This window comes from Lepeophtheirus salmonis, chromosome 1 (assembly GCF_016086655.4).
Source record: "Lepeophtheirus salmonis chromosome 1, UVic_Lsal_1.4, whole genome shotgun sequence".
Taxonomy (NCBI): Eukaryota; Metazoa; Arthropoda; class Copepoda; order Siphonostomatoida; family Caligidae; genus Lepeophtheirus; species Lepeophtheirus salmonis.
In genome coordinates this window covers 42,997,747-43,014,954 of record NC_052131.2, presented here as the reverse complement: position 1 = coordinate 43,014,954, position 17,208 = coordinate 42,997,747, and the positions used below count along the sequence as shown (strand labels likewise).

The window sequence follows — 17,208 nt, the reverse complement described above, 5'->3', positions numbered from 1 at the left end:
TTTACCTCTTATCTGCTTCTACCTATTTTTATTATTATTGTAAATGTAATTTCTTTTTGACAAATTTATTTTTGTTTTGTTGATTTATTTACTGTTTGTAACAATTCCATTCGAATTGAGTGTATAATTCCTATGTATTAATTGAATAAAAGCGGTTTGCGGTTATCTCCTGCTCTTGTTGCCGACATTTCATATTTATAATTGTAAAGCATACTTAAGCGACGCCTGGAATATGCACTATTAGTTTTGCTCATTAAGTATACAGTATAGTACATAGAGTCTACGGAGTAATGCCCATTTATCATGATGTGAATATCTATGTATTTTTCATTCCATTACGATTATATGATTAATATTAAGGAGGAGGGAAAAATGGCGGTGTGGCTTAAAAGAAAAGTGTTTTGTTTTTTGATTGGTTGAGGAGAAAGGAAAAAATTGGGGAGAGAAGGAAAAAAAAGAGAGAAAGAAAAAGAGGGTTGTTGTCGTAGTAGTAGTTGTAAATATTCTATCTAAAAAAGAAGGAAAAAAATGAGGCAAAGCCCGGGATCGAGTATTTATTATTATTATATCTTTGGAATAGGGGAAGGAAGAAAAACTAATAATAAGAAAAAAAGGAAGAAAAAGGCGTGAGCGCTCCTCTCCAGGTTCCCCTCATAAGAAGATTCTCTCCCTTTTTTTTTTTAAACTATTTTTTTTCATTTATTGTTATTATTATTGTCTGCGACGACTCAGTTCTAATTGAGTCTTGAATGGGAATGGTAGTAGATAAATATATATATATTTAGTTAAGTCAAAATATACAAAGTTGGGTGTTGACTTGTTACTAGTTCAATTGTGTATTAACTAATTAATTAGTTCGAAGGTTTAGTGATTGGCAATATAAAGTTACTTAGATATTTGGATCATAGTAGAGATAGGAGAAAGAAGAATCCCTATGATGACTGTAGAGTCCAGCGCAGATAATTCAGAGTCCTCCCCTACTAAATCCGTGGCTACCAGCGGGTTGGATTACGGGGGCGGTGCAGGAGTACCTGATTTGTTAAAGCGAGAAGAAGAGGAAGATGTCGTGGGTGGCGGCGGCGGCGCATCTGATGAGGATGAAGAGAGACTGCTTCAAGGATCTCTGATGTCCCACGCATCCGCCCCTCGTCCTTACCACCATCACCACCACCATCATCTTCATTCCATGAATCAATTTCACCAACATTCTCACGTCCTTCTTAAAAAGTCACCTCCTTCACACTCCGAGAATCCTCGGACCAATACAGGGTCCACAACAAACACGGCCCACGGTGCCAGCTCTTCTTCCTCTTCTCCACACAAATCCTCTTCCAACTTCTCCATTTCTTCCATTCTCGAACGCAGTGCTCCTTCCGCAGTGAACCCCCTTCCTCTGGTTCTACCTTCGCCCCTCGAATACTATTACCACAGTGCAGCTGCCTCGTTGAGACATCATCCCTCTCTTATGGCTGCCATGGCGGCATCAGGTCCACCTTCCTCGTCTGGAGGGCTCTCTTCCATGGATTATGGGAGTGATGAGGGCAGCGATGTCGGTAAGTTGAAACTATGCATTCCAATTGGCACAATACATATTCTTATTCATTTGTTTCAGATGAGGGGGCTAAAGAGTCCTCTGCCTCCTCTTCACTCCTTCTCTCTTCATCCGCAGCCCCAAGTTCCAGCAGCTCCTCTCGAAAGCAAAGAAAAGCTCGAACGGCCTTTACAGACTATCAACTCCAGACACTAGAGCGGTCCTTTGAGAAACAGAAATACCTGAGTGTTCAAGACCGACAGGAACTGGCAGCCAAGTTGAATTTAACGGACACGCAAGTCAAGACCTGGTATCAGAATCGACGAACCAAATGGAAAAGAACGACTTCTGTGGGACTCGAACTCTTGGCTGAACATGGAAATCTCTCTGCACTGCAGTCCCTCTGTCGCTCTGGGAGTCCGTACGCAAACATGGCAGCTGCCGCTGCGGCAAGTGTAAGCAGTTCTGCCGCCGCCGCAGCTGCTGCAGCAGGAGTGGGACCTCCTGGAAATCCTTATCCTGGACTGGAGTTTTATTATCGACAAGCGACTCTTGCTAATTTTTTAGCCACCTCTAAACCCCCCGGTAGCGCCATTCCTGGTGCTGTTGGTTTACCGCATCCACAGCATTCCTCTGGATATCCCACGAACCACTCTGTCGACTCTCCTCCCTCTCCCGTCGACTCTCCTTCATCCCCTCTATTGAAGCCCACTCCCGTGAGTCCACCCATTTCCAGATAAATAAATACTTCATTAAACCTTCATTCATCAATGAATAATTATATCCTCTTTTCTCAGAGGGAGTTTGTCTTAGTAAAAGAAAGTTAAAAGTAAGTAAGTAGGATTATAAGAAAACTAAGGAATCACCACGGAATTCAAACCACTTCATTTTTATTTCATTTGACATTACTTTCAATTGTTTGATAATTTGTTACTTGATTCATTTGTTTGTTTGTTTGTTTGTTTGTTTCCCCTTTGTATGTCATTCTCATATTTTGTAATCATGTGTCAATTTTATTTCTATTTCTAATGCGCTACATTCTGATTGAAAAACCAAGACTCATTTCTCTCTTTCTCTCTCTCTCTTTACATACATCTATCTCTCTATATCTATTTTCTTTTGCTTTATAAACACTTTAATTTTCCAGCCTTTGTTTTGTTGCCATACGATTAGCATTCGATGAATCATTTTAATAATACATTTTAATAATAAAAGCAAGAATATTAATCATATTATATAATTACATATATATATAACTCAAAAATAATAGAACATTTAAAAAGAAATTAAAATCCGGAGAATCGGGCGTTTTATTTCCATTTATACACATACATATTTAAAAAGGAAAAAAGAATATTATCATCATTTTTTTTCGCCTCCCGAAAAATAATATTTATTATTATCTATTCCCGCTGCTATTACTATACTTTTGACTCTTTATTCTATTCTATTGTATATTTTTCGTTCTTGAGTGAGTTTTTATTAATGTATAGAGGAATAAAAGTTAGCGCAGGTTCCGACGTCGACAAGAGAGGAATAATAACCCGCCTACAACTTCTTCTTCTTCTTCTTTATTGTTATTCCTTCTTATTATTATTATCGATTAACCTTCCTTTAGAGAAAAAAGGAAGAAAGGAAGAGAAGTAGAAGAAAGGAGATCTTAAGAGAGAATTATTGAATGGATGGATGTTTCGCTTCTCTGATTTTTCTTTTTCCTTTTTATTATTGTTTTTGTTATTATTTTTTCCCTCGCAATAAGAGATGATGAGCCTCCCCCTTATTTTCAATTTATTTATTAGGAACTGGAACAAATTTCTCTTCTCTCTCTCCTTCTTAAACTTAATGGAGTTTTTGTGGGTGTTATTGATGGATGAGTGACTGGCTGGCTGACTAGTGACTGACTCCCTTCTTCTTCTAATGATGTTGAGTCCCATTAGAGGGGATCGACCCCTCCTTGAACTCTCTCTCTCTTTCTTTCATGTCTTTGGGATTGAACCCTTTTAAAAAATGGTTCTTCTGAATCAGAGAAGAAACATTTACTTATAACTATTTTATAGAATTGTATCCCTCCTTCATCATATGGGGCTTAATATTGGTCCAGTTCCTCTAATAGGCCCTTAATCAATGTTTCAAATGGTAAAGTGCACTCTACGACTAGTGTTAGATCGGTCTAAAATGATCTATCCTCTCGGTATTTTATGCACACTACAACAGATTAAATGTCGTCGTTACTAACTACGTCATTTCAGCAGTTAAAGTTTTATTATAACCTCTTTCAAAGAGGTGAGTATAAGTAAACATTACAATTACACCATCTCACCCAGGAACTGTCTTTAAAGTCCATATACATATTGTATATGGACTTCTCTAGGGGGGACCCTGCATTGAGTTCTAAAGAATAATTTCTTCCAAGCGCGTTGTCCACTGAGCTATGTCACTCCATCCAATTGAATTTGTGTTTTTTTTTAAACAAATACGGTGTCCTCCTATTTGAAGCCACAGTTGATGCAGTGGTCGGATTGAGTGAAACTTTGAGTATCTTTCATACGCGAGAATATTTGGTCATTATTCTTAGTTGTGGCCTAATTAATGTATTTATTATTCTTCTACAAATTGTTGAAGAGGTATTGATAACAACGTCAATCAGGAAAGATTTTTACATAGAACGTCTTTTGCATTGCGTTCTAAAGATGTAAGGCAAGTTGTTGCAACTTTTTCTGTAAGTAGATTATACAAATTGCAATCAGAAAAATAGATGAAGGGTTTGAAATTAGGATTAAGGAGTCTTGCTAAATGGGATTTCATTGCCATTAGAAAATGACTAATTGACAAGTAGTATGTGATACAAAGGACATTTTATATACATCATTATTAGTGTAGAATGTATATATTTAATTGTAAATCAAAATGAAATGATAATAGGATCAATTCATTATTGATTGGCGTTGTTTATAATTAAATAAAACGGTCTTCAACTTGTACAATCGGCATGTACTAGTTATAACTTGTATATGACATATACAAATATTATTTCTATCCCAAGGATATCCTTTTGTTTTGGGGGGGGGTTTGGAATTTCTCTTTTGGTATAATAAGGTCATTCATTTGGAGAATCTACATACAGTATTTCACAAGTTTCTTTTTGACAAAAAGGAGTCCTTCAGAAGGAAATAATATCTAGTCTGAGGAAACTCACAGCATATGATTTTTTGATCTATCAAAGTCATTTCTAAATGAATTCCTTCCTTAATTAATCTAAGTGGTCCCATGAACAAAATACACATTTGGACTACATATCTGAGATTAGTATTAATATTATGGCCTCATCAAATGTATGCCAATTTTAAAGCTCTAGTAATTTTTTACATGATCTGTATGGAAATCCTTATAATGTATGAGTACTTTTCGAACCCTGTTATAGGTTTGAAAAAGTAATTTTCAAAGTCTCATTAGATGGATGAAGAAATATCATTACTTTTTTTTTGGTGCTCTTAATATCCTCAAAGAGCGCTCTTCTCTTTTACGAGTAAACAAATGTTTATAAATAATTTCTACCTTGTTTTAGACATTTTTTATTATTGAATCCAAGAAAGCTTTTAAAAGAGCGCAGCTTTCCGTTTTGATAACTTTTATACTCCCCCCTCTTAACTACATGCTATGACCCAGAGGAAATAATACTTATACTTGAAAAATATCTAAGTATATGAATTTTCCATATATCCAAGTATTGAACCAAAGCAGTTTTCTAGGAAATACATACTTATATCATTTTTGCGTACTTATGAGCCTAGTTTTTACAGGAATAAAATATTCATGCCAATTTATCAAGTATTATTGCTGCTCTTTTCAATTATAAAGGTATCTAGAAATAATGCTTTCGGGACACAATTGAGTCCCTTATATATTTCTAAAAATACCTGTTTAATCAATTTAACTAAGTATTAAATATGTCACTCAAGGTAATCCCTATTTTTGTGGTCTTTTGAGTTCATTTTTGTTCTCAATTAGCCTCTAAATTCCGGTGTTAGAAGTTTAATCCCTTTTTCGATAATAGTTGTGGCTAGTCCAACGCTTTATATATCATTTTTAAGCCTTAATAACCTTTTAATTCGATTTCGCCAAATTACCCTTTCTAATAAGTGTGGTCCAATCATTTTTGGGGCTGATTTAGCCGGATAAAAAAGATTACTTAATTATACCCTACAAGTTATATTTAAGTAAGAAATTTTTTATTTTGGGGTACTTTTGAGTTCATATTGAATCCTGATAAGCATTTACTATCTTCCATTTTTAAGGATTTAATTTCCATTTAAATGATAATTGTGTGTAGTTCATCCCATTTTTAGAACTCAGGTATGATGTCCTTTTGGATCCATTTTGATTCCATTTTAACAAGCCCCTTATTTAATCATTTTTATACATATATGAATTAATTATAAAATACTCAATATCTCTACATGTTCTTCTTGTAATTATTATGTGTCCCGCCGTCAACACGAAAGTAAGCTACAATGATTTTTCTCAAAATTGTTTGTGGATTAGATTTGTATTCTTAAACCAATGAAAAGAAAAAAAAATATGATACTAAATTTTCCAGTACAAAGCAAACATTCCTTAATTGGGGGGGGGCTACATCCCCGCCAGACAATCCCCTGTAGACGCCACTGGTGTGTCACAAATGACACTTAAAGTAATCAAAATTGGTCAACATAATAAAAAAAAAAGATCAGAAATTGATAAATTATATTTAAATTGTGGCCATATGAGTCTCATAAAGGAAATAAAGGTTCGAAACTATGATAAAAAGTCATGTGTATCATCCAGCCATTTGAATACAAGGCTCTTATAATTGACTAAAATATGTCTATGAAATATTGGTCTGTGTCCCCATATATTTTACGTAACAACATAAATTAGGATTTACTCTTTTTCTTGATCTTTGTTCAAGAGTGTTTTTATGTTGAGACAAAACATATATGGAATAACTTACAAAGGATTAAGAAATTCGTTTTGTATAAGGAGCTCTTTGAAGCCGAGAACCCACTCTCTAGAAAACATTCAATTAATTCATCAAAATAGACCACTTTAGAACGAACTTGTACTTACATAATACCACATTGATTGCTAGACATGAATATATTAATGAAAACCTTCTCCGTATTCCTATTACGTCTAATTATCCAACACATGACTAATTTAATACGAATAATCATAATAACAATTATAACAATTCAAAAGAGAGAGAGAGAGAGAAATATTCTTTTTTTTTATTGTTTCTTCATGTTTAAATATCTGTAAAATTTATGGCATTAAACTTCATGTAAAAATCTATTTAGCATTTTCTATTTTTTTGCAAACCCTAAGGAAAAACCACAAAAAAGTAATTACGTGTGTGTTTATTTAATATTTGTTGTTTTTTTTCTTCCAACTAATTTAGATGTAATTTTTTTATTAATTCCGCTTCTCACTAAATACATACACATACATTGCTGTTAGTGTTGGGGTTTAGTCCGTTTTTAGGGGCGTTATAATTTTAACAAATTTAACTTTGCCCTGGAAAGTTGAATTTAATTAAAATTGCATCAACTTTATTTTTAATGACGATATTTCCTTACAAATCCAACAGCAGCTGAAACAAAAATAAACAAGTTTGGTTTTGATCCCATTTCTCTCACTGTAAAGATGTCGGAGCTATAACAAAGAAGACAAAGGGTGGGCGATGTTTTCCGCGCCAATGGCACTGCTGACAAGGCTCCAGAGACACTTGGCATCCAGACTGCCTACAAACTCAGAAAGTCAATTACAACCCCATCAAGCCAAGAAGAACGATAACTTCTGGCCTCCGACCATGTAGTCCTCCAGACTTCAACCCTCTGCACTTTTTAGTTTTGAGCATCTTTGAAGAAGTAAATCTGCCGCACCTCTCATTCAAATTTAGATTCGTTCAGTGCGGCCTCAGTCATCAAGTGCTGCTAATCAGTTCGCCGAGGAGTCGATGCTGTTATTGCTTGTGAAGGAGAACATTTTGAATACAAATATAAACAAATATCAATCGGTGTAGAGTTATATCCTCTTGATTCCATTCCATACAAATCACGTTTTTTGTAATTTATTTCGGTCTGGATCCCGTCCCACGCCATTTATTTCACATTATTTTGGAAATATAAATTTCCTTCCTTGATATAAATTTTGATCCATTCTTTAAATTTGAGTTGAGGAGAAAAATCACATAATACCGAACCCACACAAGATTTTTTTCGGACCAAGTCTCAACTCTAATATACGTACACACTAACTAAGTGTTGTCTGGAAGCCAACAAATGAGTTGCTCTTGGTATCTCTTAATTAAGATGATGAAATTGACTCTCCTATTATGTAAATGTATAAGAAAACGAAGCAAGGATGATGACTCATAATTATTCTTGTTTGGTTTTGTTTATTTTCTGAAGAAAACAAAAAGAAAAAATGGAGGGGGGAAGAGGAACAAAATCTGTTTATTGTAAATAAATAAATAAAAATAATTTATATATATAATTAGTTCAATTCATTTCTCACGGTTGAATTCCTTCAATCTCCTCCCTCCCTAGCTCACTAGTCAGTGAGTGCTTCTCTTGTTCCATTTGTGTAATGGACTACCTATGTATATACCTATCTAGTAGCAGTAGTAAAGACATCATACAACCATCCTGTTTCATCATCATAATATGTTTTTTTGTAAGGAGATGACCGGAAAAAGGAATATACATATCAAAAATAGCTCTTTGCGTTTTTAGTATGTATAGAGTGAATCATTCAAACTCTTAATTATGGTGACTCTCTCTCATCTATGAGGATGTCAAAAAATGAAGGATGTCGTGATTTGACTTGGGATGTGGGCAATTCTAACGGATTTCGCAGGATATGCATGTAGGGTATTAAGTAAATCATAGGAGTTTTGAAAGCATTTAACAATTTATGTAATATGTTTTCAAAGGGGACTTCTCACGCAACCTCCCTTTCCCTTTCTGCTTTATCATTCATCACATCATCATCATCCCTTTCCCCTTTTTTTTTATTTTGAACAACTCTTCCCTTCCTCTCCAAAGCTTGTTCCCTATTTTTATTTTACTTTTTATTTGAATGATTTCCTTGTAATATTATGTGCATAGGGAGAAGGGAAGAGAAGAAGAACAGGGAGGGGGGTTCATCCCTCCACTTCATCATGGTATAGATAATAATAAGAAGAAGAATAACAGAATTGGCTCAGATTAGAAATAATAAAAATAAGAATAAAATCTCTCTTTTATTCTTTGTATATATATATATACATATATATTGGTACGTATGACATCTCTCTGAAGAGCGAGGGGGGGTTTCTTCTTTTTCTAACTATGTACGTACTACATAATTCCATTAGAATCTCTTTATCTGTGTTGTTTTTATTATTATTAATATGATAAATATTACTATTAACAAGAAAATGGGCAGCCGGCCACTGCCTGAATGGCATTTCTCGCTTTTTCTTTTTTTCTCACTCCTCCTACTACCCAGTTTTTTTATTTATTTCTTCTTATATGTTATGCATAGAGCTCTCAACTATTATGGTAATGAGTGTGATAGCTAGTTATAGAGTAAAGGGAGAGAAGAGAGGGTTTTAGGTGCTCTATTTCTCTCTTTTTCTTTCCCCTCTTTGTTTCTTTCCATGCCTTTGCCTTGATAGAAAATAAATAAATAAATAAAATGGAGTCATTGACAATATTACCATATAAATACATAGATATACATAGATATTTATGGTTATATTATTATAACTACATAGCTAAGTAATAAAAAAGACACAGGAGGGGGAGAGAGGAGGAAGCGTGACACTCGTTAGAATAATCATAATGTAATATCCATATATATCTATATATGACAATGCTGATGCAACCCACTGGTACGAAAATAACAAGAATAATAATAAAAAAGGAATAACAAGTCATAATCCTTTTCAACCACCAGGAGTTGTTCAAATGAGTATTATGAGTATGATGATGTTAATAACAAGATTCACAGGGAGCAAATTAGATTACAACAACAACAACAAAAAACGACAACCCTATTAACACTTAGTTATTATTATTAGCTAGCTGGCTGACTGCCTCTCGATCACGGATTATAATCTATAAGATTACTTATTTCTGCCTCAAGTGTTTCTTTATTCAAGTGGTAAGCCTGTTTGTTGTTATTCCATCGACACATATCCCCTTTATAGCCAATGAACATTCCTCAATTTCTCTCTATCTTCATTGTACTCAACCATGAAACCCATACATTGAATGACATCATTTTGTACAATTTAGACTTTCTGTCTTTAAAATGCTAAAAGTAACCATTAACATATGGGAATATGAAGTCTAAGCATTTTTTAGTGAGCGAGACTTTTTTATTTGTAACCTGAACAGTGTTTTTTATTTTCTAAAACTGTCCTCATTATTTTTCCATTCTTAATAAGAGAACATCTAAGTATGACTAAGTTATTCCTGGTTATATGCTTGCTTGATACGGAGCGGGATTTGTGTTTATTACCTTCCTCTCATAGCTGCTCACAGTTGAAAATACCCCCTACTTTTTTTAGAAGGGATTTTAAGGAAGAGGTCATTTTCTGTCCGAATTCGCGACTGTTGCGAGCTGTTATACAAGTTTTGCTCCATGCATAAGTACGGAAACTTTTATTACCTCACCTCATGAAAATGAAACAACCTATTTGACACCCCATTGTAACCCCTATGGTTTTACAACAGGTTTGTGAATAAAACAAATACGTATTTATTTAATGTTCAGGTTGTGGCCAACAGCATCTTAATACTATCTAACTATATTTTCTTCTCCTGCAATCCAATTATAACACTTAAAAAGTTCAAATTCAGACTTTAGTCACTAGTTAAGTGGGGCTGGTTTTACTGTAAGATGTAAAAATAAAAGTGTTTTTTTTATTTATTTGAATTTAAAAGTACATAACATTGAATCCATTTTTTTAAAGGAAATAATTTCGCGTAGAGCAGGTTTTATGTTGATTAATTTCCTTAAAAACCACCACTGTAGTTGAGAAATAAGATATTCGAGCTAATCGAGTACGAAATCATTTACAAAACGGATTAAATTTGTATATCTAGGTATCAGGGTAAAAATCTATTCATCAGTAGATTTGTTAATTCTAAGCATTTTTTAACGCACGAGAGGTTTATTATTGGTCAATCTGAAGAGTATTTAATTTTTTCCATGCTACATATTATCATTATGAGGAAGGAGCATCTAAGTATAACGTGCGTCTGTTCATGAATGGCGTAGAGTAACACTCGGGATTTGTTATGACGTTATAAGAATAAGTCCATGTTAGACTCAGAGTAGAATTGAGGATTGCCATTCAAGTAATTCCCGCGGATCATAAGAGGTGAGATTTGTTTTCATTTATCTTCGCAGATAGCTGATTGCAGCTAATCTAATAAAACGTAATGACTGTCGTTGCATAGACACCCATATCTTTTTATAACATAGGTGATAATAAAAATATTACATATACGAGTTACTTGAGTTACGAGCTCAGTCTTGGGTATATTGCTTCACTCAGCTTTTAAAAAAAAAATCAGTTGTAGCACTGACAGGTCAAAGGAACGACGGTCTTAAAAACCGATCCCAAGGGCGGATAGTACCAGTTCTAAGACCAGACCTGGACATATCAGAAGGACTGGAACAGATTTAACTCGTAGAGTAAGGCACTCCTGACTCTATTCAAGTCATTAGTTGTATCCACCAACGGACTATTAAATCAACAACTTACTTAGCTACTCCAACGTCAATAAATGCCTTTATATTGTGCTATGCTAAGCTAAGCTATTAGGGTGGGATATTATTTTGTTATGTATGTAGTCTCTTTTCCCTTAACCGTTTTTAAATTCTCTCACGCGACTATTTCTATGCTACCATTATAAAATACAACAACAACAAAGAAAAAAAAAGAAAAAGGTCGTAACCATTATTGTTCTTTTTATTATGATTATTATAAACTAAAGGTAAAGCGCAATTGGAAAATTAGACTCAAAAAAGTGGTTTCGATAATTTCTCATAAGAAATTATAATAGAACATCCGGTGAAGAATAAGAGAGAGAAAGATAAATAGAGAGAGAGAAAATGGTTTCTCTTCTGCTAAATAGTTAGCTGTATGCCTATATTTTTATATCCCTCTTTCCTCTGTTAAATCATAATGATGAAAAGAATAATTATGCATAAGATTGTTAGTCGAAACTGAGTGAGTTTATTGAAGAGAAGAAAAGAAGGGAGATATGACGTCATTTGACCCCTATGTTATGATGAAATCATAACATAGGACTGTCTGGATATGTATTTGATGGGGAGGGGCTTGGTTTATGGCAAAAATTAAAGTTTTTGAAATGTTTTTCTAAAAACTATAGATATGTCCAAAAAGTATATATATATTTATTGCAAATAATAATCAAAAATTCAATGCTATGCACAAAAAAACGAAATTATTTTTAAAAATTTCATTTTATATATTATATTTTCTAGGAAAAAATTTCAAAAATCTATTGCTATTCAAACAAATTTTTTTACAAAATGTAAATTTTATTTTAAATAAATATCAAATATAAAATTTTTTACTCTGCTGCATAATTTACCCAATTGGTTAATTTAAAAAAAATAATTATAACACACAATGTCTCTTCATGTCTACAAACTTCAGAGATAACCCTTTGAACCATTTTTGGATTTAAAAAAATCCCAGACTCTTATTTCTTAGTTTGTAATAGGTAATAACTATTCTTACAATACATATGAAGGTAGGGATATTCTCCAATAAATCTGCTCTTTAGGACATACTTCAAGTTGTAAATTTGATAACCCAATAGGAAAACAGTGGCTTTCTCAAGGGATTTCATTAATTATTTCTGTCAGATCATTGCATTCTAATATAACTATTAAATTTAGGATAGGTGAGAAATTGACTTCTTTGTTAATCATGCTTCTTACACAATATGGACATTGGACACATTATTTTAAATAGCTCATATATTATAGGTTTATGTCATATACTAATGGGGTTTTTATAAATAAAAACATATCAAATTATGACACAATGATGTTTAAAAGTATATAGAGTCAAACCAGTATTAAGCGGTCAGGCCAGATAAATTGAAAAAGCACCACCAAGGTGCTCTTAAACCATGTATCCTATTTTGTAACATTTCTTAATTGGAAAATTGTATTTGCCCACTTTGTGCGGAAACATGTTTAATGCAAGTGGCCTTTAAACTATGTTTGACTGTATATACAAGGTTATACTTTTCCAACTCATGTCCACCACGCTTATTAATAGTGACGTCAAAGAATATATAGGTATGTTACCAAAAGAAGTTATATATCGCTTTTTTTTACACTTACTGTACTGCTGTTATACTCTATAACGTCTAAATTTGTCTGTCTTGCTCTGCAGTCGGTACAATACATCAAGTTGAAAATGTTAGCAAGTCCAATTACATAATGGTAACCTTGTTAAATAATACTCTAAGATGAATTCTTTCAAATTCAAGATAGTGAGAAATTTATATTTTTATTACAACATTTTTTCCATATTTTTGATAGCCTCTTATAATATACTTATATTGTGAAAATAAGATGCTTGTCCCAATGATAAAGAATCAACTAAATCAGTGGATAACCAAAGTTGGATTCTAAATAAATCCGTTCTAGTTTTCTACAAAAACATTTCAACACCGATGTTTATTTATTGAACGTATAAAATTAGCCGATAATATAGGGTTCTTCAGGAAGACGTAAGAACTGATGGATGTTCCATGTCGAATATAATTTGATGAATTCTGTAAAAGCTACTTTCTAGAATTCTTATAGAGAAGCAGAATATGAAATTTTTATGTCGCAATTTTTCTACTGAGCACAAGCGGTCTGTGGAGCATTAGTTGCAGACTACATATCTTCCAATATCACTCCAGGTGCATCTACAAGGGAGGGGGGGGGGGTTATAGAACCCTCCCCCAAATCTAGTAATTTTTGTCTTGTTCCCAAAATATTAGGTGAAAAAGAGGTTTATTTTTTTAAAAAGAGGGGGAAGGAAGAATTTTAAATTTTCGAAATTTTTCATAATATTTTATGTAAAACCTAAAATATTTATAAATTTTGATCTTCAATATTTTTTTCTTTTTCTACAAAAAGTGGCCTGAAAAAAACCTTTTTCCCGTATTTGGTATATCGGAATCACAGAATCGATTTGTTTACAAAATGGTTTTTTCATTCTATATAATTACCATTGGTTTCTAGAAAGGCCTCGATACGAGGTCGGAAACTTTGGTAAACCTGACAGTAATTTCTGTTTTTGGAGAGCTGGACATGCATCACGAATGGGTTATTTTAAGGCCTCCAAATTTGAGTTACTTTTGACTACCCCCCTACCAATTTGAGTCAGAAGGTTAAGTTTTGGGCTTGAGGGAAATCACTTTGAATTATGGTAAATCTGAACTCACTGGCTCCAATTTTAGCTCGAGGCATAAAAAGAAGTATGGGGGGCATAGCTTTTCCATCAAAAAACCCGAAATATCCCGGGGGGGAGGTCGATCAGCCGACATACATTCATTATAATATTGATACACTTTTTTTCGTTATTTCATGTCCATATTAATCATAATTATGGGGCCGTGCAAAAAGATCTTGGAATGTGTTGCTCCTCTTGAGTAATTGCTCTGTCTATGAGCATTTAAAAAAAGAACAAGGAATCACCGTGTTTTTCCCACAATTATTATAAATAATATACTCACTTAATACATAGGAGTAGGAACATTACTTCTTAATTAGGCACAATATAATCGTAATATTCCTACGATGACTACTAGGTTTGTCAATATACCAATATATTCGTACCGCCTACGGTACGAATATATAGTAGTTTTCGGTATTGTGGTACTTTCAGATACCTTTTCCACTCAAGCTATAAAACAAAATGTTATTAAGGGCAATTCACATTCACCCACAGGTTCATCCGCAGGGTTTATGTTTGGGATGGGGACTAGTTCAGAAATTTGATGATTTTTTTATAAAAGAAGATTTTCAATCTCGCTTCTTTATCATCGAATACATTTTTTTTAAATGTTCCTTGAATTGGTCTGATGGAGCTGCAATGATTAAATATAAGTAATCATTATATGTATTACTAAAATGACTTTATCTGATCATCTACAAACTCTATTACAAGTCTGTAGGCATATTGTATTTATATTAATGATGAAAAGTATGTATATCGATTCATTAGGGGGAAGGGGGTGGAGGCTGTGTCAGAAATTTCAGGTATTCTGTCATTCCCGGTTCCAATAGCAGTTTAGTATACCTAGTACTCTGGTATCAGAATAGATATATAGTACCGAACAAAACTAATGACTACTATTACTAATAATCAGGATGAGCTGTGAGTCTTCGTGTCCAGGCCGCCACGATTATATGAAGGTAGCTTTTGTAAATAATTATGAAAGAAAAAATAATATTGCCTACTATTTATTTATTAGCTGTAAAAGAAGTAATTAAAGTGTAACAAAACACACATTGATTCCACTACAACTACAAATATACATAACATGTACAAGAAAGAAAGAAAAGGGCCTCTTTACTTCTTGACTAAGTGGGTTTTAATTTATGGTTAGAGCACAGTAAACATACTATATGTATGCATGTTACAGCTTACAACAGGTAGAAGAACGTTAATTTAATTGATACGCTTTTTTTCTTCTCTTTTTTCCTTCTAATGAGTTGATACCTTTATATATGTATGTAGTTTGGATAGATAGAGCATTGATCAGTGACTCTCAAACTTCTTTACTCCATCCTTCACCCACTTTATGGGTCCACACATTTCACATGATTTCTCTTCGTGATGGTCCTTCAAAAATAAATAATAAGATCAGTAGTTCTCAATCTTTTTTCAGACCTCTTCCATCTTTATGGATTGATACATTTAATATGATTTCTCTTCTTGATGGGCTACTTTCTTGTGGGTGGCCCATTTTAGGAATAGCCACCAATTTGGGGTTGAGGCTGCTCCGTGATACTGCTACGTTGTTGATGAAGGTTTTTGTTTATAGGTGTTTATTGTTTAGTAAAAAAAGGATTTTATTAGGATAGTTTGTTAAAAATATTGACTTGAGAAGTTATAGTATCTTTTTTTTAAATAGATTGATAATTTATTTTAAATTTTAGGTTTTCATTCTAATAAAAAAATAATTCAATTTGAAAAACTTAATTTTATAAAAGCTATTAGTCTATTAGGCCTTTCAATGGTAATAGTCGAAGCTCGGGGAGGGGGCACACAATATTTTTTTTAGTAGTAGGCAGTATTTATCGGCCTTGTTAATTGTAAGTCATCCATAGTCGCTCAAAACTCATGATTACAGTACTGGTTGAGAAGATATAATTTATGTATAGATCAGTGGTTTATGAGCCTTCATTACTAACTAATTTATGGATCTCAATTAAACCATTTCCATGCCCCTCCCCCCTTGTTGTTTTTTTCCTCTGAAATTAAATGACATTTTTCTTATAAAAGACCATTTTGCATATTTTCATATGCAAAATGTTGTTACTTCTTTTGTATTTCGAAACCTTTCTTTCTCCAAAAAGAAACAGAAAAAATGCTCAAAATCAATTGGTAGCTGTTAACTCTTCCCATTTATGCAATTATTTTTTAATCATTAATTGTTGGGAATTGTTCAAAACTGGTTAACAAATCTTAATTGGAATTCTACTAATCAACGTTGTCCATAATGCTGATTATATTAGTGATGAGAAATCCAGCTCTTTCAGCTCGGCTCACTAAAAAGAGGCGGCACATACGGCTCCCAAATGGGTTTTTAGATTTTTTTTGTTACTTTAATAAATATATTACAATGAAACAGGTGTCTGCAGGTGGTGGCTGGAGGACTTTAGCCCCCCTCCAATATCCAAAAAAATATTTTTTTGTGAATAGCTATCCATTTTTGAATTTGAAAAAAAAATTAATATTTGAAATTTTTTCGAAAAATCATAGAGCTGCTACGTTTGGAAACGACACATCACTACTGATTAAAATTGACACCTTACCGCAAAATACAGTGTGAGTTTGTTTGTTAGGGAAGTTATATATGTAAAGTGTTTCAGTCCAGTTTTTAAATAAGATAACACCCCTTCCCCCCAAACATACGAAATCCGTCTTCTCGATTAAGAACCACTGGTCTAGGTGAAAATAAAATACTTATAGATAGTTAGATAAATGTTAATTATATTACCATGCGTGAGGAACAAACAAACATAAAAGTAATTAATTATAAACGAAATAGAAAAGAAAAAAAAATCATATTTTGAGAGATTTTCTGTTTTTATTTTTGTTTTTTCTTACGTTTTACATTATTATTAAAAAAAAAAAAGACACACCAATAGGAATTGAAGTATACGCATGTACTAACTAGTATGTATCAAATTTCATAAGGGAACCATCTATACCATTTACAGTTCAAAATGAGAATAGTTCAATTTCAAAATGGGAGTAGTCTAACTTTAAATGTAAAATAGTCAATTTCCATTTAAAAAATTATCAATTCAAGAAAATAGGCTAAAGGTATCATTGAAGCTACTTGTATTTACAAATATTTAGTACAAAAACCTCT

At 33.1% G+C, this 17,208-nt stretch overlaps 1 protein-coding gene across 1 annotated transcript; it reads left to right on the top strand.

The window, feature by feature from the left end:
• Nucleotides 1-492: 492 nt before the first annotated feature.
• Nucleotides 493-2,817, top strand: LOC121129587 (uncharacterized). The gene is made up of 2 exons (XM_040725310.2): nucleotides 493-1,553; nucleotides 1,613-2,817. The coding sequence occupies exons 1-2, from the start codon at nucleotides 935-937 to the stop codon at nucleotides 2,269-2,271; spliced, it is 1,278 nt and encodes a 425-aa protein (XP_040581244.1). The 5' UTR covers nucleotides 493-934; the 3' UTR covers nucleotides 2,272-2,817.
• Nucleotides 2,818-17,208: the final 14,391 nt, after the last annotated feature.

Bases quoted from the DNA above. Each gene is read 5' to 3' on its own strand.
- LOC121129587 (XM_040725310.2), top strand. From the start codon at position 935: ATGATGACTGTAGAGTCCAGCGCAGATAATTCAGAGTCCTCCCCTACT. The intron at 1,554-1,612 runs GTAAGTTGAAAC...CATTTGTTTCAG, and splicing joins TGATGAGGGCAGCGATGTCG to ATGAGGGGGCTAAAGAGTCC.